The sequence below is a fragment of the Phaethon aethereus genome, assembly GCF_964289735.1.
Source record: "Phaethon aethereus genome assembly, chromosome: 12".
Taxonomy (NCBI): domain Eukaryota; kingdom Metazoa; phylum Chordata; class Aves; order Phaethontiformes; family Phaethontidae; genus Phaethon; species Phaethon aethereus.
Window position 1 is genome coordinate 2,541,485 of NC_138588.1, and position 27,182 is coordinate 2,568,666.

Sequence of the window (27,182 nt, forward strand, 5' to 3'; positions counted from 1 at the left end):
CTTTTAAAATAAAAATCAAGTTACATCAAGTTGGTAGATGGATTTGGTCCCAGGAAGATAGCAGCCTAGGTAAAAGCATTAGGTACTGTAGTGCCTCTCAAACATAGATCTGGGTCTGTAAGCAGTCCGCTCCTGTAGGTTTCACAGGTGTATTTTCAGTATGAAATCCTGAGCTGTCTGGTCCTGTTCAGTGGGGGCAGAAATGAGCATGTATGACCAAGCTAGAGAGATCAAATTCCCATTTCAACAAAAACTCAACAATATGAACCACTTTATCCCTCAAGTTTCTTTTTCCCAAGACTTTTCAAGCTCTGTATCAAGTACATCTATTCTGTTGCTGTTCTTCCTTTTAGAAACAGTAAATACATATACATAGCTTTTACTAAACAAACTAAAACTTCCAAACTTCAATGAACTGCCTCCCTTAGCACTGAATACACTGGTTCAGTGCAGGTATCGCTGAAGTGCGGTTAGAAAAGCAAATAGATGGGAGAATGACTGGTATGGTAGAGATGTTAGTTCAGTGAAGCACTGGGAAAGAAAAAAGCACCTGGAGCCTGCAAGACTTCTGCATCGTATGGACTGGTCACTGCAGAATGCTACGAAGATTACCCATAAAAGCAAGGATCCTCCTTTAGAAGCATGCCATATGATCAGAGTCTGTAAGTACCATGGTGTCTGCAGTGCTGAGCATGTACTAATCTAAGTTGCACACCAAAGCAGAGATCCTATCTTAGAGGAGAACATCTTTCAACTTTGGAGTTCTCTTTGGAAGCACATGCTTTCAAGCTGGTGCCTGTAAAACGAGCGTCAGGCACATTAACAATTGGACAAAGAAGATTATGCTAATTGAAATTACATTTGCCATGACCTACAAATAGCGACTCTGATTGCCAAGTTATTCATACAGTAAGACAGCAAGGCTGATCCCAAATGCGTCTCTTCACAACTTAGCCATAGAGAAAATACTCACCATTTATTAACAAAATCTTGAAATTCAGAACCAAAAACACCATTGGGCAGTTTTGGAGGTGGCTAAAAAAATAAAATAAAAATTCATCAGTCATTCAGCATAACTAATACATGATGATACACAACCTACCCAGAGATCTGTCCTGTATCTGGGTACAGCTGCAAAGCCAAGTAACAGCCCTAGCACTACCCAGGCCTTCTTTCAAAGCTGAGCTCTGAAACAAGAGTCAGGCAGACTTCAGCTTCCACACATGTGAAAAAAGGATGTGCTGTCATATGATTTATAAAAATAAAGATGCTGAGTTTATTACTAACAAATTTTCGTTATTACTCTTACAGCTGCTGGATTTTAGGCATTTCAGTATGGTGTGGGGTGTTTGTTGGTTTTAGGGTTTTTTTCCCCTCTATACACACACCTGAATGGTGTTAACACAGCCTTGAGCTGTCATTAAAGAAGGCTCAGAGCAGCTGGCAGTAATTAGCATTTCACTATTCTCCTTACTACTAATCTCCATTTGAGGAAGGGAAGATGCCCTGATCATCATTAGTGCCATAATCCTTTTGATCCAAATATTCTGTCCCAGGGAATGAGTCTGTTCAGATTCTGAATTCAAAAAGAATTCTGATAAAGAAGAGTTATTGTATAAACCTGCATATTATTGTCTTGTCCTCCATGACATTTGCTACAGGATCAGAGTTAAGTTTTCATTCTTACACCATGGGTCTTCCAAGCACCTACATTCAGCTTACTTATATGTACGAGTTGAGACGTGGCCTGCATTCAGTTACTCACTGGTGTAAAAACTTTGTTGGACATAGCAGCTCATGCTGAGTCTTGCTTGCGCTACAGCAGAGGTGGCAGAGACGATCTTGCCAAATTCCCAGCTACTGCAGCTTTTCAGCTTAAACTGACCTCCTCAGGGTGCTACATGAGCAGGACCATAGTATCTCAAGTATCCAATGCTAACTCCAATACAACAGCGCTAACTCTTGGAATAGTGTTACAGAATATGCAAAATGGGTTTGTGATGTGAGAGGAGAATTGTGCAGACGAGGAACAGAAGCAGTTTATCAGTACATGTACAGTAGCATAAGCAATGCTAGTCTTTGCAGGGACCTAGACACCAACTGTGCTTTTAAAATAGCTGTGTCAGACACTATTTTTATACTTCATTCACCTGGAACAGTTACGTTAGCCAGCTGTTACAACTGATAGCTAACATGAGCATGCTTTTTTTTGTGTGGAAGGACACAAGCAGTTAGAGTCATATGAGTTTCAATAGCACTTGTGACAATATTGGAAACAAGACTGTCAATTCTAAAATACCGATCTCCATTAACAAGCCCTGTAGCTTAGCTATTTGACAAAGTGTTATAAATGAGGTTGTTCATAAGACTAAATTAAAAAATTTAAAAAAAATTAAATTTTGTATATGCTAGGTCATACTGTTTGCTATTAACTGTCCTAACAGGTTGCATTATCCAGGCTAGAAAACCCATAAACCTACTTAAATGATACAGAGATATGAACTAAAATTTTCCTGGGAAAAATTTAAAAATCAAACTAACACACATAACAAGGATGTGTCTCATACTGCAGCAATAAAAGATCAGAAGACCTGGCTCGTCCTAACACTAGCCCCACACCCCCTCAAATTCTGGAACGCTTTAAAAATGTACAACTGTATTAGTACAAGTGCAAATAGCCGATTACCTCATTGACTATGTAATCAAGAAGTTCAAAGATTGCCATTGGGGGTCTGCTGTCTGGTCCATAGGCTAAGAAGAAATTGCAGAAGGGGAAAAAAACAGTGTTACTCTCCTCCCGTGGCAAGGGTGTTTTAAGAAGCTAACAGTCACACACTTTATTCTTACATGGCACCCAGTAGATTTATAGGAAATAAAAGTGGAACAGCAACAGGGTAATACTTTCATGCAAGGAGACATTGTTTTTAGGCTTGGCCTAAACCATTAACTTCACTGGGAATCATCCTAGTGTACTTTGATCAGCATTGCCTCTTAACGAGATGAACCGTATCAACAGAACAGGATCTTAATGGTGCTCATGAACAGCTCAGTTATAAACAAAGGGCTCCTTGATTCTCAAACTCCGATACCTCCTCATAGCGAGACTGAGACAGGTGCCCAATACAACCCTGATTTTTTTAAAGCTTAAAGACACACTATGCAGATCAATATTGGGTAAGGAAGACCTTTAAGGTGACAGAAAAGGGTGTTAGAAAAGAATTTAACAGACTGTGGTAACTTACAGCTCATGGGTCGACCAGGTGTTCTTTGCCTGGGTGAGGTCTCGGTGACAGGAGAATCTCCCTCTACTGGGCAGCCGAACATTAACTCAAGCTCCTTTGCATCAGGAGGAGGAATTGGGTATCTGCCAATGGCCATTTCCACCAGTGACAACCCCATACTCCATATATCTGATTGCACTGAATAGTGGGTTCCCTGTAGTCTTTCCGGCTACAAAAAAAAGGAAGGGGAGACTGTATTGTAACAAGAAAGAAAAAAAAAACCTGCATTCCACAATAGCCTGGATAAAATGAGGGATGAAACCCCAACTTATTAGTATGACACGTTCCAATGAGTGACTTGTTGATCTTTTTCTTTAAATATCTCACTTGGAGTTCTAGAAGTTCCACAACCATTGCATGCCACCACTGCAAATAGCTTTGAGACTTCTTAAAAACAATGCTATTATGTTGCTGTTTTACTACTTTAGCATAATATCGAAATGTTGCAACTATGAATAATGATGGGATAATTAAAGAACAAGGAAGAACAACTAATATGGGCAACTAAAGGTTCACCTCTACCATTCTATATATAGATACCACCCTATAGCAGAAGTGCGCTTATACAAGGATTATTATATACATGCATACTGCAGCTTTAGATCCATATTCAAATAATTTCTAAGTAAACTGTTGAGCTCTATAATCCACTGGAATTATAATAAAATGCAACGTACAAATTGAATGATAAAGTATTACACAGGGAACAGACCTCTCCTGGAGGTATAATGATTGAAAAAATATATATAGACATGTGTTCTGCCAGCTTAACCACTCGTGCATTAGGGCCTGACAAACAAAAATGCAATGGGCTTAAATTTTTATCAAGAAAAAACTTACATAGAGACAAACACTAACAAAAATTCTGGATAGATTTTATGTACATGCTAATGTAAGTATTACAAAAATGCATGCAGGTAAGACACTCAGCTAAAAATATATTTTGTATTGTTTTTTTAGGAGACTCGAACACTGGAGAGAGATTTAGATACGGGATTTTTTGGTCAGTTGAATCATGATTAAAACAGTTATCAGGATATTCCAGTCACATTGCTCCAAAGATCGTCACTTTTGATCAGTATACACATCTTCTGGTTCTGCCTAAAAAACTAAAACATAAGATTAGTCCTTAACTAACTCCTTTTGCCTCGTTTTTGCACTTGCTTTATCAGTACTATGCTGCGTGCTGGATATGGTTACTGCAATTTTTAATACATCGATCTACATCATCCTTGGATCCATTTTTACTAAGACTCCTCAAAGAAAAAGTTCACTTTGCTTTTCTGTTCTCTTTTTAAAATCAAGCTCCTTTTTTACCAAAATGGTGCAGATTCTTCCTTGACTATATGCATGTTTTGGAAAAATATAGATGTAGTTTGAAGCTTATTCTCATAGAACAGAAGAACGCAGTATTATTGTAAAGTCTCTTCCCTCTGCCATAACGGGCAATAGTTTTGTTAAATTAGTCTTGCAGCATTTATTGAGATTATGTTTCAGCTTTCTCCAGTGTCCCACCTCAGTGCCTTCCAAAGCCATTTGTATAAACTACACGATTGCTGGACAATGGATAAAGATACCCAAAAATGAAGCTACACAGTAGATCTTAATAAAATGTAAGTGTAAAGGAAGAAGTGAGAGAAAAAGAAGGAAACACACAGAGTACTAGTTATACAAAAATAATAAAAATCTAGAAAATATGTTCAAGTTAAGCATTGTTGATTGTACACACCTTCATATGGTAGAACAGGATGATGTCTGGCATGTTAACAATTCTCTAGCTGTTATTTGAAAAAGTACGCTAAGGGAGATACTGCAAGAAAAGGTACTTCAAATACTATCAACAAAAATAAACAGAATCACCGTCATGGCTTGGTCTGTGACATACAGCAACAGAGAGCAAAGCTAAATCTTTGTCTGTAGAAACAATAAATTGAAGAAAACTGAAGGCAGACAGCACTTGCTCTCATTCCTTCTACTAGAAATAAAAGGGAAAGCCAGCAGTAACTATGTCAAGGGCCCAGGAGAGATGGAGGTGTGAATTTTTTTTTGCTAATTAGCAAGAGCCCCTAGATGTATCTGGGAACATAAGCCACAGTTATTTTTCAAGTATGTTACCAATATTAAATGACAAAAAAGAATAGTGTCTTTGATGTTGAAATGCAGGTCCCATGCTGAGCAGAAGCTTTTTTTCCTTTAAGTCTAAGCCCACACAGTTTCAGTCCTACAGCAGAATCTCCCAACACCCTGACTGTATGAGTTAAGTGGTTGTATGCTGAACAACGCGAGTACCTTAAAATAAGAGATCCGTTATTTCCATTAACTATGGCCTTGCCCACACCAGCCACTCCCAAGGTTTCTCTTGTTGCTGCAGCCCTGCTGGGATCCCAGCAGTCACAACAGAATCCCTAGCAAGGCAGCAGCTCGCCTACGTAAGTCACGGCAGCAAAATGCCAGAGTGGAAAGAGAACCACACTTCATAAAGAAAGCAAACTATAAATACTGGGCTTTTTTTGAGGTACATGTATACAAAACCCAAATGCATTAACCAATTGGATTCTGCAAAGTAGACGCAGCTGCATCTCTTCTGTAGCATTATAAAATATTCCAAGTTGTGTGGCTTTTCTTGCAACAGTCTTTCTCCACACACACAATCTGCTATGATACTGGAATATTCCTGGAATGCAAGAAGCACTGAACTATGAGCAGCAGTAGTAATGGCAATAGTTGGTTTCTTGTTTCATTTCTGGAACTGTGATAACTCCACCATTCTGTATAGTAAACCCAAAGCTATAAAATCTGTACTTACAGACATGTAGGAGCGTGTGCCAACAAACGAGTTTGCCATAGAATCTATCAGTTGTCCACTGACACCAAAATCACAAAGCTTGATTTCACCTCTAGAGTTTACCAAAATGTTAGATGGTTTAACATCTGGAAAAAAATGAATGGATGATTTATATTTATAATAGATAAAATGGGAAATTTGACAATGAAAGTAACATGAAAGGTGAAAATTACCATGTGCCCCCCTTTGTTTCCCTTCTAACTATGACACAGCTCAATCGCTTCTCTGGCAACACTCAGAGAAGATACTTGGTTCCCTACCCAGGCCCATTTCACAGGCTCTCCATTTAAATACCGATAAGCAAAAATATTTTTTTTTAATTACAACTGTAAAAAGGCTGTTAAGTTGTAAGTTTCAATTTCACCCTGTTTCTTGGCTTTCAAGTATTAAGTTTGGGTATCTACATCCTTGCAATGACTAACATTTGAGAGAAATTTGAAAGCGTTATGTCAGCATAACTCCTCTTTAATGATGCTCTTTTGCCTATAAATAATCAATACAGAGAACCTACATATTTATTTCACAAAGGTCAATGAACCACAGCAGCCACACCATCATCCCTAACTTAGCCTTCATATGTACTGAAACATAAATCACCCTATAGCAAAACAGGTCTTGAGCGTGTTCTTGCTGTTCTGGCTTTTGTTTGTTGGGGTTTTTTGGGTGTTTTTTTTCTGGGGGGAGGGGTGGTTTCGTTTGTTTTTTTCTTCAAAAAAGCTCTAGAAAAATAATTATCTTATTGTTGAAATGCTGCATTTAAAATACTTGGAGATTTTTTACCTGTGATAAAACCCCCTCATGATTTTGAATTCATCATTTTTTTTTTCTAAATGGAAATTTAATAAGGGTCACTGGTAGCTAAGCAACTAATAACAGCTATTTGTGAATGCAAAGGTACAAAGAACAGTAGTATAGTATTTCTCTTATAGCTGTAAAGTTTTTCTTGCTGCTCAGCTTGTCATTACCAATGCATTATTGAGATAAGTTAACAGCACACATTTGCAAAGAAATGCTGCAGAAAAAAGGTGCTATAAATTGACTTTGAAGAAAGAGATCAGCTCAGCCTATCAAAATTTCACTTAGACTCTGCTATTCAAGAGCAGATCCAGAAGTCTATAAAAGTCTGTAACATTTTCATTTGCTTTTCACTTTTAAACACAAATATCTTGCAAGTAGCTTTTGTTTCAGTGACTGAGGAACTGACCTCGGCTTGCAATTTCAACAGAATGTCACTGGAAAGAGATCTCCATACAGAAGGTTATGCCCCACTGAGCAAGATCCATGGGGATTGGAAATGAAGACAAAACTCTTTTTTTAGCCGTTTTTCCCCCCAGAACCCTTTTAAAGAACAAAACAAAGCTTGAATAAAGTTATCTACTTTTGGAAATGGTGGCTACAGTTTCTGGTTCCTGACATCACCTTTCTAGGTAACTGGAACTGGCCAGGCACACCGGGAACAGTGTTTTGTGACGATTTGTGTATACACAAGTTCTTCTAGGCTCAGCTACAGGACAGCAAGCCTATAGCTTGTCCACTTCGCTTGGAGCCTGTAGAAAATCCGGAGAGCGATCCAACACATACTACTCCCTGCTCTTAACAGAGCAAGTCGTGCCTGCGTACATCTTCCTTCTACTGCAAAAAAGAAAATCCCAGCCGCTTTTGCCAGGTACAGTCTTCCTCCTTATTGGGGGGGAAGAATATGGGCAAGTATTTTCTGTGTACTACTTTCAATTCCCTACCCCTACGAAAGTAAGTGGTTTATAAATATTGCCTTCCTCAATAGATCTGTAAGAGCAGCAGAGGCACCGGGCAGTTCGTGGAGCTGTTAACAGGCAGGAAACAGAACGCTGCACGCTGGTGAACTCGCAGCAGGACTTCAGTAAAGAGAGATTTCAGAGGCCTTCTGGGCAGACAGCTGAGCCTTCTGCAAGTTTACCTCCTCTGTGCAAGTTTTGACTACTTGTAGGAATTCACCACAAGTACACTTCACAAGGAAAAGGAAGAATCCAGTCTAGGAGCTTGACCTACCAGTTCAAAATTCCGGCAGGATACAAGCCCAACCCAAACAAACCCCAAAACCAGGCAGATGTTAGTGCAGTGAAGCAGGCAGCAGAGATTCGATTCCCAGCTACACAGGAATCTGCACCTGAAGTTCTGTGTGAAAGTGAGGTGGAAAAAAAGTGTTTGCAAAAATATACTGGAAGCAAACTATGCTGGAAGCACTGCAGAGCCTGAACAAATTATAGATACGGCCTTTAGATTTGTACTGCTTATCCATGCACATCTACTAGTTCAATTCAGAACAAAGGCATAAATCCTCGCTTATCTCCGCAGCTCATGAATACTTCATGTTCATAATTAAATGGCAAAAAAATAACATTAGCATTCCACTGTCAGTGAACAAAATGACATTCTCTTTGTATCTTACATGCTCCCGAATCCACCTGGTCTTTTGAAGACTTCACTTTTACCTTCAGCATTTCTCCAGCTGATAATGCCACACTGTGCCTCTCACAATAGCACATGACTCCTCACCGGAGTTTTATATAAAGCTTGCTTCCCCCTGCACATTTTCATTTTCCTCGCAAGGCGCCCAGTGTGAGCAGAGTGTGATGTTTGGAACACTGCTGTCTTTCCACCCCTCTAAATGTAGCACACTATGCTATTTTAACTCCAGAGTGTCTGAGCACTTAAGCAGTTTCTCTGGAAACCAGAGATTCATTTTGCCAAATGGAACAGGAATGCCAAGGCATCCTTCAGAATGTATGCTGTAACTTGCAAGAAACGGACAAATCTAGAAAAGATGACCAAGTATGTTAACGCAAGTGAAGTATTTCAGTTTTAAAGAAAATGAAAGGACATTTTGTACATCAACCCAGACAACCCAGAAACAGAGCTGTTCAATTCTAGAGAAGTCCTTAGCCAGTCCAGAGGGATGCATACAGACACTGATGAAAAGGGAGCTAGTTAATATAAAGAATTTACAAGACATCCTGGAAATCTCTGCAAGAGATATGCCGCCTCTGCTTGAGCCCCGACCTCCCACCCGGCACAAACCCAGTTCATTCTGAAAGGTGGCCCTGGACGTTCTCTAACACCATCAGGCAAGAATTTCTGATGTACAGGAGTTGAGTAGCCAGACACTCGAGAACATATTTGTCTTGCGGCACATTACTGGTACCTTCCAATCACTTTCAGTTTCCCAAGGCAGGCTCTCCTGAGGATACTCCAGGAACTAATGCACAAGGACAGACCGTTGGCAGCATCCCTGCTGTGTGGTACCTCATACCCTGGAGCTGCTGGGGGCCACTGGAGTTCAGAAATCTCACAAAGCTCCTTCCATGCAAAAGGAGACTTTCCAGAGAATTACCCGCTCAGGTTGTGCTCGAGAACTAAAATTATGGTCCGATTAACTTACAGGATTTTTATTCATCCAGAGACAAAAACACAGCAAAACATGTTTGTGTGTGTCTTAATAATCTGCAACAATATAATTTGTAATTAGTTACAGGACATTTCTTTCCTTGTCATTTAGTGCCTTCTGGTATTAACCACAAAGGTAAATAGGACCATAGAAGTAGCATTTTCTAAAGCTATTTGTAACAGGGAAAGTTATATTTAACAGAACAGGCGATATTATGAAAATATCTACCACAGTCAGGCTCCCTGCCCCCTTCCTCTCCTGTGCCCGCTTCGTATCCCACTAGTTTGTCTTTCAGAAGTTTTACAATTTCCATCATGTCTTTTCAGAGAGGACCAAAACAAAGCACAGCACACCAGATGAGCTAACGCTCTATAAAAGAGACCATTTTCCATTCCTTCCCTTAATAAGCCCTAATGATTTCTTCCTTGAGCTGTCTGTAATGACAAGCAAATACTTTTCCTCAGAGGTCACAGTTAGTCCAGGATACATCTGTGCATGGGACCACTTTAAGCTAAACGTCATGTTGAGCAGCTACCATATTCCATTTTGTAGTTCTTTATATCCATCACTGCGTCACTAACAAGTTTTACCGATTTATTTTTTATTCTTTTCTTTCAGATCAGCATCATTATTTGTCTAACAGCAGTCTCCTGCTTCAGAATGCTGCGTACTAGCTTCTGCTGACCATTATGGAAAAATTAACATCTTGTAGAATCCTTACCCTGGAAGACACTCCCATGGACTTCTGCCCTATGGTGATGTTGCAAGTCGTTTGTTTTACTGCCCCACAATCACACCAAAAATCACAGTTGCACTAACCATCCTCAACTGCCATCAATTGCAACAGATACACCTTCACCACCCTCTACCCAAAGAGAATGCTCAATCTCTTATTTCAAAAATAGTACTTTGATGAGGTTGCACAGCCCAAGAAAATTAGGTCTTCTTTAACTGCTCTGTAAGCACTTAGTCTATTGAACAGTTCATTAGAACACTAAAAACTAAACAAAGAAAGCATTCATCTACATGAAGTTCCTGAACACTTGATTTAAACTGATTTTTTTCCCCAGATTTATATACAGTGCAAAAAAACCCGGTGACATGAACAGTTGAGGTATAAAATCTACATTAATGGGTGAGACTAGTCAATAATGCAAAAAACAAGCTGGATGCCTGTGAGTTTCAAAGGCAAGATTCTACACACAGATTCTGCCTACCCCCCGGCCTCCATCCCCCACCCCCATCTTTGTTTTCAGCATTATATTGCATCAAAAAATCCCCAATCAAAAATAGTGAGAATGGTGTGTTTATTTGCTGGTTAGGCAATAAGCTTTTTTGACATGAAACAGAAAAGAAAGTGAAGTTGTAATGTAAGATGCTTTTTTTGTTGTTAATTACAAAAAGGCCAAGCATCTAATATGTCAAATACCAGAGAAGTCAATACACTTACACTGGTATTCTTGTATTTTAAAGCCGTGTTTAACATTCAGGCATGCATTACCTAAGCATGTTCTGACAACATTAAACCCTACTGACACCATTTTAGTCTACATACTTTTTGTGTATTACATTTCTTTCACTTTCCAGTCCCTCCTTAATCACACAATGGTACAGCCAGTATGCAGTTGAGCATCAGTCAACCTCCAGAAGAGGAGAACTTCACACTGAGGACAGCACCTTGCTCATAGATCTGACATGGAGGAAGCTGAATCAGGGCCCTCCTCAACTAAGAGGCTAAGCTGTAACAGCTCAGTCTAGCGTGCCAGCTCACACGAGGTCCAGCTTACACACAGGGGGTCTACAAATAATGCGTAAAGGGCAACCTACAGGTAGACTGGTAAAGAATATCAAAGACAGAAGCCAGAAAATTTGGCTCCCTATGTCAAGAGTTGGAAACACTGTTCTGACTGGTTTTCTTTTTAGCTGCTAGCACTAGCCATGATCAACTTCCAAAAGATCATTTTAGCTCCCACTTCAGACATCACGCGTTTCAATGAGAGTTTCTGCAAAAAGCGTACAAGGTCAAGCATCCCCAATGTAATCAGAGCACACCGCATGAAAACTGAGCTAAAAAATAAAAATCACAATTTGTACATGGAATTTTACTGGACTGAATGTGCCCTGCAGTGTAACAGTGGAAGCAATGTAGAAGAGAAAGAGGAACTTTTGCTGGTCCATGCACTTAAAGTGCAATCTCTCATGTAGCCAATACTGTGAGGTTAGGCTTCACTTAAACAGGATCCGAAGGGCTTCATTTTGGGTTTATCAGATTTACAGATTGTAAAACTGAAAAATTAAAAATTGCTGTCTCAGCAGCCAGTTAAGCAAGAACAACCTAAAAAAAACACCCCAAGCAACCAACATGGTAACAAAAACCACTACTGTGGCTGAACTGAGAACCACAAGATACAACTGTCACTCTTCCAGTATGCCCTAAAACAAGATGATCTCTTTCCCAGGAGTCTCCCTTATGCTCTGAACAGAGACAAATGACTTTGCAACTACCATCAAAAAATCTTTACAGAGGCTACCTCCTTTCACCAGGAGAGCTATATCTGATTGTTTAAAAAACCCAAAACATAAACGTGTCATGAACACTGTGTTCATGTGTAAAGTGATCCTACAACAGATTGTATGAGCTAGGATTGCTAATTACTCTTTTTGGTCTGGCCAACAAATATAAGCTCAGACACATATTAGTTCCTGATGAAAATATTTTTATAATTGGAAGATTGATCTCACATGGTACAAAACTCACTGAACAGCTGGCATGGTTTGCAGTGATCAGGCAGTATATATAATGATTAGTGCCATTCAAACAAAAACATGAAATGCTCCATCTCCAGTCTTCAATGTACACTCACATCAGGAATAAAAGAATTTATTACTTTACCATATCAAGTGTCACTTTTGTTTAACGGAACAACGCAACAGATTAATGAAAGAGCTGGATTTTAAAAAGAGGCAAATAAGCTGAAAATAAGGAAGTGCATTTATTTTACAGTAAAGTAACTGAAGACCCCAGGAGTGCAGAAGCAACACTGATTTTACGCAGCTTCACCATGTTTTTAAAATCATTTGAGTATAAAAAAGATGCAATTCTGCATGATAGATGTCTACAAATAGCACGTGAATGTAAGACAGCTGGTAGAAATAGTGACTTTCTTTGACAAGTTTTAATGGCAATAGTGTTGAACTGTCAAATTAATTTTAGGTCGGAAGTTTTAATTGTGAATCTCTCCAAAGATCTTGTGGTGACACTCAGATCTGTTAGTAACAAAGACTAGCGGTTGCAATGAAGAAAGAGATACAGCGGGACAATGCTTTTTAATACAGTTTTCTTCATAGTTAGTTATGCCATTACTAAACCCCATTTATAGGTATCTTAACTGCCTTTTGCTTCTCTTTCTCTCTTAACTGAGTACAGGAATGGAAACTACATAAAGAACTTACCTCCATACACGTTGCCTCATTTGAAGTGCTGACATTTCTAAGAAAGATACTGCCCAGAACTGTACTAAACAGGTTCTATCTTCACTGCAGCTACACTAGACGATAGTTAACCTGGCCCAAGTGCCACTGCTGCACGTAGGAATGCGTGAGAGCTTCTTCAGTGCATTCCACTGTCCAAGACTCAGCCTCTGCTTCTGTACCTGTCTGTTTACCTAGAAGTTTATCACATGCTTTTTGTGTTGAAAAAGTGTTCTCTTCCCAGAAAATGCAGGAGGACTTATTCAGCATTTAAGGGAAGTAGACACAGAATCACTCAGGTCCTTCAACGTAGTGCTATCTTCAGCGCAAAGGGAGTACTTCTGGTCTCAAGGTAAGGTTCCCAGCTCAGGCACATACTCCCAACCGGCCAAGTCACTCTGGCAGCAAGCAGTTCCAAACACAGACAGAAATTCTGTGTGCACATATAGGTATACCAGGTTTAAGCATCAATTAGAAGCCCGGATAAACAGCAGTAAGATAGCAGAAGTTGAAGATGGATGACAACCATAGTAAGAGATTTGAATTTTGAAAGTTTGCCTTCCACTACCAAAGAAAAACCCTCTGAAGCAAAGTCATTGAACTATAAAGAACTAATCATAGAAAAAGCACGTATTTCAGTCTGAATAAAAATGGTATTCAAGAAAAGTTACAATGTAAAATTTTCTCACCTCTGTGCATTATTTTATGCTTTTCTCGCAGATATGTGAGTCCTTTTATTACCTACAGGCAAGTAAAAGAAAAAAAAAATTAATTTATGAAACAGAAGAGATAATTGCATCCTTTGTCTATACAAGAATTCCAACTGAATTCTTTCCATAACAGAAATCCCAAAATGTAATCACTTCAAATCAGGAGTTTTTTTAAATTTGTACCTCCAGCTCAGACTAGAAGAACAGAGTCAACCAACCCCTTACCGGAAGTTTTGCATAGAGAGCTTGTTGTACAATAGGTATGAAAAGGGAACATTCAAAATTTTTTAATGAAATGTTAATTATGTTCTTATCCAGAAGCATCAGCTGATACAAAAGCAGAAAATCAAAGCAAACAATCGAACATGTTACTCATTCCAATGCCTTGAGCTACCAAACAATGACATGTATAAAGACTGCTTTTTTAAAAGAAAGCAGCATACTTAATCTGCTAAAATTCCTCTCCCCCACATCCTTCAGTCCTCAAGTGGCAGCTTCCTGGATCTGGCATTACCACACCGAGACACTAATGTACCCACTTCCATCCTTGGAGAGCTATGAACACACTTACCGCAATGCTGACTTTGCCCAGTATCTGCTCTGGAATTCTTCCAGCCTTTTTCAGTACTTGATCCAAGGAGCCACCATCCTAGTAACAAATATGTCAATAGTCAAGTTTTAATCAAATTATTCTAAAACATTTTAAACAGGACTGTAGTCTGAAGCCTGAATTTGGTGAGAAAAAAACACTGCTTTGCATGTTTGATTTAACATTGTTATGGTGCATATCTGGAAAAAAAATCATTCCCAATAGGAATCAGTCAATTTTATGTTTATTTTTAAACAAACATTTAGTCAGTAACAACATCCACTCAAATAAACACTTCACACAGTGGTCTTCCATGCTAGCATTTCCATGGTTTGGCTCTTGTTAAGGAAGTACTGTCCGTAAACAGCTGTTGACCAAGCATTAGGAATTTTACAGATTTCTGTAAGTTTCTGTCCAATGCAATAACATGTATTTTTTTCTTGTCACAGCCATCCCATGGTACTCTCTCCCACTCCAATGACAGATTGAGGAGGATTGAAGCAGCACAGAAGATTTTATGTTCCCGATTATGGGGATGAAAAGCTGTCACACTGGAAAAGACAGAATTCTCTTCCTGAATATAATGTGTGCTGGGGGCACCCCATGATGATAATTAAACCCAGATCCCTGCTCCCCTCATCTCCCAGAGGAGATCCTAAACAGAGAAAGTTGGCCTCAGTTCTGCGTATCTGAGGTGACTGTCAACTTCCAAGGATGGAGGGTTGATTTGGCATGGCTCTCAAAGAACCAAAATAGGAAGAAATGTTTTTGAAGTTTCATGGTAACAGTCTTGCTAATCTTATTAGGTTAAATAAATTGAATGCATGCACACACACACCCCCAAAGTCAAATATATTCCACTGTTGCTAAGAGCTTTTGAGATGGAAAACTGCGAAGAAATCCCATTTATTTTTAGCAACTGATTCAACAATAGGCTTGCACATAAGTTCTAGATTCTCTAGAATAGAGAATATATAATCAAAGTAGAAATTAGGAAGTTATTTCTCAAATTAAAAAACAATATCCTCTTGTTCAGATCAGGATTTGATATCTCCCAGTACTCAAGACAAAAATCCAACTTGAGAAAAGTAATTGCCTTCTGCCTTAACCTATCCTTTGGAAGTTTTCATCACCATTTATACATGTAAAGAGAACAGATAGAACGCAAAGGTTTATTATTTTAAGACTAAAATCTAAAACTCCTATGAGAAGTATATAAATACTTATGTGATCATGTATTTTTGTAAAACACACCCACATACACCACACTTGATTAAAAATACACCAACAAAAAAATATGTCTATATAATTATCTTGTATAACCAGTTTGCATTTCTGGACAGCTGTCTCTGCTCAGACACTGGTCTATTAACAAAGATATACAGGAAAAAAAAATTTGTTTTTCCCCTCCCCGAGAACTACCTCCACTCCTGGAAGAGGCTGAATACCATTCAATTGCCTAGTGTTGGCTGCAACCTTCAGCATCTTTCAGGAGCAGACTCCAATCCTTCTACCTGTTAAATACCTGCTGCTAAGCAAAAGTTATGCATTGATTTTGAATTTATGTACCTAAAAATATAAAACACTCAAATCTTGAAGTTCCATGCCTTTTCCACCTCCAACTTTTTGTTCATATTCATACTTAATTTCGTAACTCACTGCCAAAGATAAGAATTTCGACTGGCATAACTGAAAGACATGCACAAAAAAAGACAAACGAGATTCTCATCTCATCTTTTATCAAAAAGGAGACCAAAAACTTCCACCTAATGATCCACATTAAGCCAACAGCTTAATGGCTTAAGACTACAATTTAAGGAATCCACCTTCTCTTTCTATTTCGTATCTTATTGATGAATTGTCCTACATGTAATATCTGGTATCTATTCTGACTTAGATCAGATTCAGCACAGAAACACCAGATTTCATACTGCCATTTTTTAAATTGAAGAGATGTCTACTGTCAGAGATGTCATTGCCTGTTTAGGAATTTACAGACCCTGATCCCTCCTGTTAATTTTCTCATTGATAAATGAATAGAGATTCTTCAGGCCTTTTATTTCTACACATAATTATATACCACTGCCATCTCTCCTTTAGCATGTGTCAACATGCACACTTTTTGCAATTGCAGATGTTGTTTTCAATTTTGAGAAACTACCTTCTTTACAATTCCCAATAGCCATTTGTATTTTGGGGTATGCACACCTATCCAGCTAGTATATGCTTAACAACTGGATCATGATCACTCGTTCCTAGGCAACCATCGACTTCTAAAAATTTCCGTAAGAGAAGACCAGAGAAGCATTAAAACAGTCACACGTACTTTCCAGAAAAAATAAGATTTCTCTCCAAAGAAACAGTTTTGTCAGGGAAACAGTAAAAAGGTCTTTAGATTTGCTGTATTTCATATTGTTAAAAGTGTCCTCTACTAAGCAAGCAAAGTAAAAAATGTGATGGACCTGTTACAGAAAATTTACTTTTAGCGTTTGATTCCATATGGTTAGAGAAAGGCAAACAGATGTCAAGAAGAATGTGTACTTTTCTATTAAAATGAAACACAGTTAAAAATATTTTTGGCATTAAAAATGTTGCAAAAGATCTTTCTTGGCTTGTTCACTTCCTGTGTACTATTCTTTATGATTGTGTTTTCTGTAAAACTGGGGGGGGAAAAAAGGAGACAAAATATGTGTTCATGTAAACAATAAACTAGATTCTCATTATCATAGCTGCTAAGGACTACACAGCTGTACTATCAGGGTGATCTGGTCCATTCTGCATAAAAACAAAACTAAACCCAAATCAGAACAAGTGTTTAAGTAGTAGAATTGGGTTAATATGTTTAAACAAAATAAAAAGGACCATGGATAAAAGAAGCAGCAATTGGGAGGCTACATTTGTACAGCTTAGACTTCTACAGAAGAACAGATACTGGAGAAGGGGGTAAAACAGATCACATCAATGCGAACTCCAGATTTGCAGAGTAAATCTGAAACACACTATTTGATTCTTCATTCATACAGGAAGGTCTGTTTTGTTAAGTCCTGTTGACACTCAGGTTTTGCATTAATGGTCTGTAAATAATCTCAAGCCAAGACAGATTGATATGTACTTACCATATGTTCCATGCAAATGCTGATTTCTCCATCACTGTAAAAAGCTCCATAAAACCCCACTATGTATGGAGAGTTGCACTCGTGTAGAACTTGCAGCTCACGAATGATCTGGTTTCGAATAGCCGGCTTGATCTCTAGATGAATTAACTGTAAAATAATCCACTCTCAGTACTTCCTTAGTGGCAGAGTGCCATTCCGAAGGAGCAGGTTGTTTAGAAAGGTTTTCAATACCTGGCTGGATAAGGCCTGAGCAGCCTGCTCTGATCTTGCACCCAACTGCTTTGAGGAGGTTGGACTACCTGAGGCTGCTTCCAACCAAAATCATTCTATGACTTAACTGTAAAATAATCCATCCTTATTTTCTTAGCGAGAAAAGGGGAAACACTACCACACAGCACGAGAGAACATCAGCACCCATGAAAGATACTAGGTTTAGAGAAAAAAAAGTGAAGTAGTTATCCCTAAAATAAACTGTATTACATAAACCAACAGATGTTCTCCATGTCACCCAAGCATTCTGCCTCCAAACCCCTTTAACAATTTCCTGTTAAAAATAGCCAAAAATTCCTATTCTAGGTGTTAGTGACTGACAGCTATTAAAGCATAATCTATTAAAACCACTGACATTGTAAGTAACATGTAGGACACTGATTTTTAAAATTTAATAATAAATCAGTAGCATCATTTCATGGGATTACAAAAAATTACAAGGAAGTCCAGACAGTTATGCAGAAAGCTCACCAATGTGACTTTTTTTTTTTAAGAGGATACTATTTTCATATTTGAAAGCTACAGGAGTAACAGCAACATTCCAAATGAGCTTTATGTATTTTTTCCTTCAATTCAAAATTCAGCCCAAAGAAACTTTCAACTAACATTTATTACAAGACAGAAAAGACTGTATAGTTCCCCAACTGAAAAGGACAACAAAAAAGACCCCTAACGCATTCAATTTCAGTAACACTATTTTGAGATACTCATTACAGCATAAGAGATTATTCAAAAGGTGGCATTTCCATCTCTTCTTTTCACAAAATACTTATCCATCAGAAACTTCTTGTTCCAGCACTTTTTCTTCACTTTTTTTTTTATGCATAGTTCAGAAACAGAAGCTCTTTATGTTGAAGACAAGCCATGAAAAAATGTCTAAGGGAAATATCTCAAAGACATACTGACTCAGAAGCAGCAGCTGAAAAATATCTGCACAGGTATTTGTAAAGCATTAGTGGAAGAAATGAACTGAACCTCAAATTAATAACTCCAAACTGAATCTAAATATAAGGGGGAGACTACAGAAAATACTTTGTTCCACTAGACTGTTTATCTCATACAAAATAAGAAGTGTATTTCTTTTGTGAAAGTGAAGGTTAAGAGACATTATGGAAATCAAATTTTAGTCAATGTATGAAAGAGAAACTGCAGTTCAGAAAACATCTCAGTTGCATCAAATATTAATGAATTGGAACAAAACTTCCTATTAAACCCACAGTAGGTAAAAAAAAAAATCAATTAAATTGATTTAGTTCAAGGAAACCTCAGTGATTTGTGTATTTCATAATTCTCACACCTCATAAGTGGGCATTTTTCTTTGCTCCTCTCCAAACTGTCAGTGTACTGAGCATGGTTACTCTTAAGTCAGTACCTGAAGTCTTTCAACTTCTCAATTTAAAAAAAAATTGAAGTTTTCAGGGTAGTGTAATAATGGGATATGAGATTTGAGTGTCACCTGTGTTTCACCCTTCTCAAAGTCTATGTTTCCCCATGAACTACTGCAGCCTGCCTGCCATCCCACCCACTGCAGTAGTGGCATATGTCCTGACCACTGCCTCAGAACAAGTGCCACCTGCACAAGGAACTTCGCACTGGAAAGAGGAACGAGGTACCCAAACAGAAATAATCAGGTATTATCACAGGTGCATTTCCCTTACTGTATTTGCTTGCCAGCGATACTGAGAGAAAGTGAAAGCTCCTCACAAAAACAAAATGAGAATTAAAACATCAAGCTAGTTCCATTTAAAAAAAAAAAAAATCTCAGTTCTCTTACAAACTTGGTCACAACTGCTATTGGTTGCAAAGCATAAAGCTGAATCACTGAAAAATACTCTTGCCAGAAGGACAAGTACCTTTTTTGCACAGAAGCCACCTGCACCCCATGATGAAGCTATAAAACAGGAGATGTCACTGTATTCCAATGTATTCCCTCACTCTCAGTTTTTTGAGTCATCGTTTTTTCCAGTATCATCCAGAAGCCCTTTTCTGGTCTGCAACTGTGAAGGAAGATCTTAGGACAGGTGATATCTTTTCCACTCCTCTAAACTTATGGCCCAGAATACGGCATATTGTCACTGTTGCCCAATTTATACCTTTCAGTAACTTCTTTTAGGCCTTCTATTGATTACTGAGGCTACCACGTTTTCTTTGAAAGGTATATACCCACCTGAAAAGATCGTACTTGTCAAGATAGAAAAAAATATGCAAGAAGGGGGAATTAATGCCTATCCTTTCATTACTAACACATGGAACACTATTTCTAAAAAACTGGAAAGTTTAGGATAAGCATGTGCAACCTTTCCCATTTGTTGAAACACATCAACTTCACTGAAAGTTGGCGTTAGACAAGACTTTTTTTGGTGTGTCAACACCACTTATTTCTCTAAATAAAGTCACTGTATTTCATCAGAGGCAACCTCCTTAATAAAAATCATCCCTAAGTTCCTCTTTTTGAGGCACTCACCTTTCTTGCCATTATGAGACCAGAAGGCTTGTGAGATACTTTGAAGACCACACCTCCATTTCCTGCTCCCAGCTCACTGATCTTCTCAAAGTCATCATCCTTCAGCTCTCCAACTTTTTGTTTCTGGGTAAGGAAAGCTTCAAGGCGTTTTCGTTGCTGTTCATCCAACTCTAGTTCTTCCAGCTTCTTCTGAAGTGCTTCCAAATTTGTCCTGTACAACAGAGAAAGAACAGATGATTAAGCAGCTGTGTGAGCTTACCCAGCAATGTTGCAAGAAGAAGAGCAATAGATCATTGAGGCCAGAGATTAAATCCACCGCATTTTTGCGCCTACATACATTATCTAGAAGGACCCAACTTGTACAGTCATCCCCATGAGACACATGTTATTATTGGAACTGCGATTTAAGTAAACAGTGTTTTATTCCAGATAAAACAATGACAAACACAAACAGATGATACCCAGTTCGCCCATCCTTGCAGTTCTGTCCAAATTCATGCATGTTAAGTTTCACTACCTACAGGAGTGGCTTAATGACTCAGCAGTTCTGATCAGAGATCTCATGAATCACAGCACATCACACTATTTTCAGTTTTGCATTTTCAAGGATCACTTTGTAATCTCCTACAGAGTTTGTCTAAATGTTTTACCTACTGATTTTCACGTAACTACATACCTAATAATCCACTCAGAAGCTTCTTATTGAGATATCAGTAAAAAGTTATCAAGCACAGCCAAACAAATATGCATTTAAAAACTTTAAACAGTAGTTACATTTGGGACTACAGACAGAAATTCAGTTGCCCTGGAAGATTCTTTTTTAATAACTTAACTTCAGATCATATGAAAACACTTCATTGCAATAATATGACAACTTAAAAGCTTATTTAAAAATCTCCTGCTTCCAACTGCAACAGTAAGCTGCAGCAAGAGTAAATATTTAACGGCAAATATCTGTTTTGCTTAGCCAAATTTAATGCAACATTCCCAGGGAACACAGTGTTGCTAGGATGAAAAACTTGACGAACAGAAACTACTTCTTCAGAGCCTAAACCACTTCACATTAAAAAAAAAAGTCACCAACAATGAAGAAAACTATTTCTATTCATCACTTCATAAAATGTCCGCTTTCAAAACGTGCTGTACAAGGACATTCTCTGAATGCGCAGTAAGGTGCTGGTCAGTTGAAAAGATATAAGGTTGATTCTCCAAGAAGCAACAACAAATAACCCCCAGGCTCAACTGAAAGACAGACTTACAGGATGAAACCCTCACCTCATTCATTAGAGAGCCTGCACTTACAGTCAAACCAAGATTGTTATCCTGCCTGGATCTGAGGTTTAATCAAGGCAAATAAAAATAATATAAATATTCACAGCTCTTCCTTACTACACAATCACTCTGAAAGTTTAAGCAATGACGCACTCCTACTTCATTTATCAGTTTAAGTATGTTAGACAGGATGCAATTGCTAAGCTAACTTAGGAAGTGATAGTGCTTAGAAGAGTTAAACAGAGGAAATAGAACGGAGACCTTTGATGGAAAGGTGAGTTCTGTGCAGTTTGTTATTTTGACATTTTAACAGTTCAAGCATAAAATCACCACACAACACTTGTGAGCAAGTTTCACAAAACACCCTGAGCAAATGTGATTTGGCAATGCTGCTCAAAACCAGAACAGCCTTTCATAGTATTTCAGTGTACTTATTCTACTGTAGTTACAGTACCATAAGTGTGTCTATCTTAGTATAAAAATAATTTCATTCTGGTGCAGATACTTCACTTTCAGGCTGTCCTACAAAGACAAACATACTCCTATTTCTGTCCTCGTACCACACTTTATAGCCAGTATAATCATACTGAAATATAATCATACAAATATCCTAGAGGATCCACGATGAGACATTTCCCTGTTTAGATAAGCATGACTTTTAGGAACATTCAATTTAATCTGACTACAGACTGTGTTTTAAAAATGAACCATTAAGAGAAATTTTTGAAGTGTAATTTCTAAAATGCAAAACAGAAAGCAAATTTATCACTGGGGTTCCCCCCCCTCAAGTGTGCCCAGTAAAGCAAACAAATGCCAGCCTGAAGTCAAAGTAATATGAGTCTTTTCTAGAACACCGCTGAACTAGCTATTCATACACTATGAATGCAAGATAAAAATGGGACCAAAGTTAAACACCCCTTCCTTTCCTACAGTAAGATCCAGAATAACGAATGCTGGATGCAAGCTCTGGATTTTACCCTAGCAGGTTACTGTTGGGAGAAGATGTAACACACACATTTTTCAGAGAACACCTACTGAGAAACCCTGCCAGCACGGCGCTCCGATACACCCCACGTCAGGCTGCCCGCGGCCAGCAAGGAGGCAAGTGCCCTGGTCGGGGACGTGCGCGGCAGGGAACACGTCGCTCGCTTGCTCAGGAGGTTCACTCTTCTAGCAGCCTTGAGCAGCAAGCTTTCTACACACACTTGACAGACACAAGGAATCAGCCTTTTTTTGAGCAATACATTAATCTGTACTTCCTAAAAAATCCCAATGTTATTTTTTATTCTATAAAACCTTACACAGCCAGTAGAAATAGAGAACATACACCCCTGGTATTTTGGGGGCCACTTATCAAGCTAGTACCCTTCAAGTATTTCTTTATATTAGAAGTAGAGCAACTTTATAGTTCACGTTCAGTCATTAAAAATAAACTTTTTCATAGCACCTCTTACATGATTTTACCCTGTGCTTATATCAACATCATGACTGCCCAGAAAACATGGCCTACAAAACATATTAAATCAATGAGGCAGTTTTGCTAGATGCAGCTTTTGCAGAGGCAGACCTATTATTCTGTAGCACTGCTTTAAAGAAGTCAGGACCACCTAGACAAGACCTCAGCATCCACTGCCTGGATCTCTCTCTGAAAAGAAGCCAAGACAATTTAGAGTATACAACAGAATTTGAAGGAATAGCCAAATAACAGCAACAATTCTAGTGACTCAAATTAAACATCTCTGAAATACAAATACATCAATCTCCTATACCTAATATTTCAATATTAAATGCCCTTTTGATATATGGGGACAGATTTTCAGAGGAGCTCAGCGAGCAACACCTTGAGCTCTCTCCAAAGTCTGCATATGGATTAATGCCAAAACGGAACCAAACTCTTCCCCCCTCCAAAAAAACCTGATGTTAACAGGAAATTTCGGTTTCCTTTGAAAAATCTGGTCCAGTAAGCCACAGCAACAAATTATCTTTATTTAAAAGTTTTGAGAAGGAACTTGCTGCCATTTTAGGGATTACTGAAGGCAGTAGGGCTGCTCATTTGGAAAAATAAAGAAACTAGAGACACAGAAACAGGATGCAACAAGGCTTTTCTTGCTCTGTTTTGAAGAAAACTATTCCGTTTTTCTCTCAAGCAGAAGGGGTTTTCTGGGTTTGGAGAGAACAGAGATGCTTGAGCACATGACTTGGAGCAGACAAAATGCTACTGTGATGAAACAGAACACTCGGTCATGCTGATGCTTTAGTAACAAAAAAAATGCTAGGATAGTATTTATCACATCTATGTTAGTCTAATGTACATCTGTATAAATCTTTATTATTTTAAGCACTGCTCCTTTCAATCTCAATAAACTTAGCATTCACTTAAAATACAGACACTTTCTTGCTTGAAAGTATAAATTATTGGTGGGGTCCTTGCTCAATTACTACTCAGTAGATTCCAAAGGCTCTCATAAATGGAAAAAATCTTGGTTCCATGAATCTCAGCACATCAGGTTTCTCCAAATAAAACGTGGCCACCAGCAAAATCACAGGATGTTCCAAGCTCTAATGGTAAAACCTTTGTTACTTGCAGTGACATGCAAGACAGCCAACAGCAATGAAGTTCTCGGATCTCACTTGAATTTTTCAGGATCAATTCTCTAACTGTAAAGTAAGTTAAACTGAAGACTTTTTGTGAAAGGTATTAACCCAATAAATGCACTTTCAGAACTACCGTTCAGAATGTAACTATAAGTAACATCTCCAGTTAGTTTTACGATAACTGAATGACAGACATCAGGACAGAACTGATTTTTTTCCATTCTGGTCCTTTGCTTGAAGCACTAACTATTAATCAATTTCAAATGTAAATAGATAAATAAATAAAAAGAGTATTTGTGTCATCAAAATCGGTGGTGGTAATCTACTCTCAGCATTTCTAGGAGGCAGAACTTCGGTAGTTTCAATTTTGAGCTCAAACTACTGTAAGAATACAATCCCCCAACCAGTCACTATGGTGGTTACCTGGATCCTCACCATAAAAAAGCATCACAGCCATGCAAAGCACATACAAAAACAGGTGGGTAAGGAAATCACTGCATATGAATTTTTACAAATGAAACTAAGCCGACACATACGAAATACAGAAGAGGGAATACTTAAGTCAGTTAATCACCGGGACACCATGAAAACATTAAGGAAGCTTTGGCAGCTAAAAGTAGCAGCACGTTAGTGTGCTAATGTCTGCCTCCAGAAGGAGCACTAGTAGATACTTAACCTTATATAAAAATTTTTATTAAGAGACAAAGATTCCTATTAAAATTCATCACCATTACCTGCTGCAGTCTTGGAGTTGTTTTTTCACTGTCAAAGTGCTATGCCTTTGCCAGAGTTCCATCAAAGCAGGAAACCATCACATCACCTCAGTGCTTCACTGTTCCAAGCACTACTCTAAAGCAATAGGTTATCATTTAATTTATTGCTATCAGTTTTAAAGTCTAGCACACACTAAACATACCACACCAAGGAAAGAATCCAGGTTTTGTAATGTGATCATCTGAATGAAGCTGCAGGGAGGTCAATGCTGTTTTCTCCAATTATTAAAGAAAACAGTGTAATTTCAGAGAAGACAATCAATAAATATATTCTTACTCAGCTAGCAGAAATGGGTAAATATGCTGCATTGCTAGCAGACAGCACCACTGTAGGAAGTGTAGTGTCTCAACGGCTGGACTTCAGATACAATCATTAAAAGACCTCTCTCTTCCAGACTAAATGAAAAGTTAAAAAATATACACTCAGGGCAAGGTTTTGGGGGAGCAGTTTGTTTCCTTCCTGCAAGTGTCACACCAGGTACCAGGTGCTCTAGAGGGAACTACCTCTACCCACATCCTATCACATCAACATTACTTCTACCTTTCTGTACTCAAGGAATTATGCCGACAGTGCAGTGTCCTCCTCCTAGTCACGTGGCGCTTCTATAACCTCAAAATTTAAAAAGAATGCAGAACAGAAGTTAGTAAGAACGCAGTCTCCGACCAAATACACACAACCACACCCCACCTCCCCACAAAATGATGACTCTGATGTGTGCGAAGAGACTTCGCCTCCATTACTGTCAATTTAGACTTTGCAAAATCCCCATTTTAGAGGCCAGAAGACAACTGCAATCTGACATCCTGGGGGAACCCACATCCACCCCTTCTGCAGTGAGCCTGCGGAGTATCACAGAGGTGAGAAAGGTTTTTCCAAGGAGAATCACAGCATGGGATATTGCGAGCTTTTCAGACGCAGTGCCACCTCACCTGCATGGAAGTTCATCTCAGACCTTCAGAATCGTCTCATCTATCCCAGCATCTCACCTCCTGACAACGGCCAAAAGTGGATGCGTCAAGAAAAGAATACTGGGTGGCAAAAACAACAAAAGAAAATAAGTACACAGCAACACCTCTAGTTACTGATGGACTAAATGTTCTGTTCTCTGCTTCCCAGAGATGCACATGGTCTTATCCACAAACTACTGAATGGACAAGATATGTCACAAATACCATCACTTCACCAGGTTACCAGGTCACTTTTGGAGCCTATTATAGTGCATTCCCTTAAGGTTTGGTGGTAGATTTTTTTTTTTCCTACTAACTTTCTTGTTAGAGATCAAAACCCCCATGATCTATAACCACTGTAACACACAGCCGGGCACTGTAGGTACGTATTAGTGAGTTAGGGGATACTGAGCAAACCCACATTTCCTATGCACAGGTTGGGCAGGGAGGAGTAACAGGTCCTGCAGTGCTCTCACCCAGCGCACAGAGACGGGCAGAAAGCAAGAAGAGACTTCTCGGTTCGTGCTTTCAGGGGCAGCCACCCCAGCACTGAAGAAAGCACTCCTAGAAGAGATGTACTAACCTTTTAGAGCGTACTTGCTCTTTGAACCAGTAACTAGAAAAGAAATGCTGCCTTTAGTCTGCTAGTATATAACATCATAACAAAACCAGAAAATAAATCCTTATTCTTAATTCATACTAATAATACTCCAAATACTTTAGAATTTTAAATCACATTAGTGATAAGTTAATCATATACTCAACCCTAAAGGCTACATTAAAGCTGTGTTCAACCCTGAAGTCTACTTTAGAGAGAGAAGGAAAAAAAAAATGTGGTAGAAGAAAAAAGTCTGACAGAGTCTTTTACAGCAATTTGTCAAATAGTTGTTCAAAGTTATTACAATCAGTTTTGCAAGCTGAACAATTAGTATGAGTGAAAGCATAAAGAATTACATTCACTTTCAGATCTACTGTCACATGAGGATAGAGGCCGGGGGGTTGTTTTCCAGAACAGTGACAGTAATGCTTTCCCCAAGCCTACACAACTGTCAATTTAGAGAAGAAAGTAGGCAGTTCACTACATAATTTCCATGAACAACCTCAATCAGGGAGCTGAAATAAAGTATTGGGAACATGAAGACACTCTGCAGTTTTGAAAAGGCAGACTACTACTTTGTATGACTGTGCCAAACCGGGGCAGTAAGACAAATTTTTACTTAACCTTTAACAAAGAACAGTTCACAGAATAACATGGAAGATAAAAGTAATTACAGTAGTCTCATAGCTTACTGCACAGGTGTCTATGTCTGGTCTAACTCCAGTGAAGCCTCACAAAACTTGCAGTTAACACTCAAAAAGATCCAAACTCACTGTAAGTGCAAAGCAGTCTTGCTTTGGAAAAATACACTATTTTTCAATTCCTG

General features: G+C 38.6%; 1 protein-coding gene across 1 annotated transcript in view; it reads right to left on the reverse strand.

Moving 5' to 3' along the window:
- The window catches only part of MAP2K1 (mitogen-activated protein kinase kinase 1), a gene marked incomplete at both ends in the record, with an annotated part of 37,541 nt that overhangs the window by 1,183 nt on the left and 9,176 nt on the right, over window positions 1-27,182 (reverse strand). Inside the window, 8 exons of the mRNA XM_082005094.1 lie at window positions 974-1,035; window positions 2,687-2,751; window positions 3,243-3,450; window positions 6,088-6,212; window positions 13,711-13,762; window positions 14,303-14,380; window positions 17,437-17,583; window positions 20,171-20,381. Coding sequence (XP_081861220.1) covers window positions 974-1,035; window positions 2,687-2,751; window positions 3,243-3,450; window positions 6,088-6,212; window positions 13,711-13,762; window positions 14,303-14,380; window positions 17,437-17,583; window positions 20,171-20,381 — 948 coding nt within the window. The remainder of the gene's footprint in view (window positions 1-973; window positions 1,036-2,686; window positions 2,752-3,242; window positions 3,451-6,087; window positions 6,213-13,710; window positions 13,763-14,302; window positions 14,381-17,436; window positions 17,584-20,170; window positions 20,382-27,182) is intronic.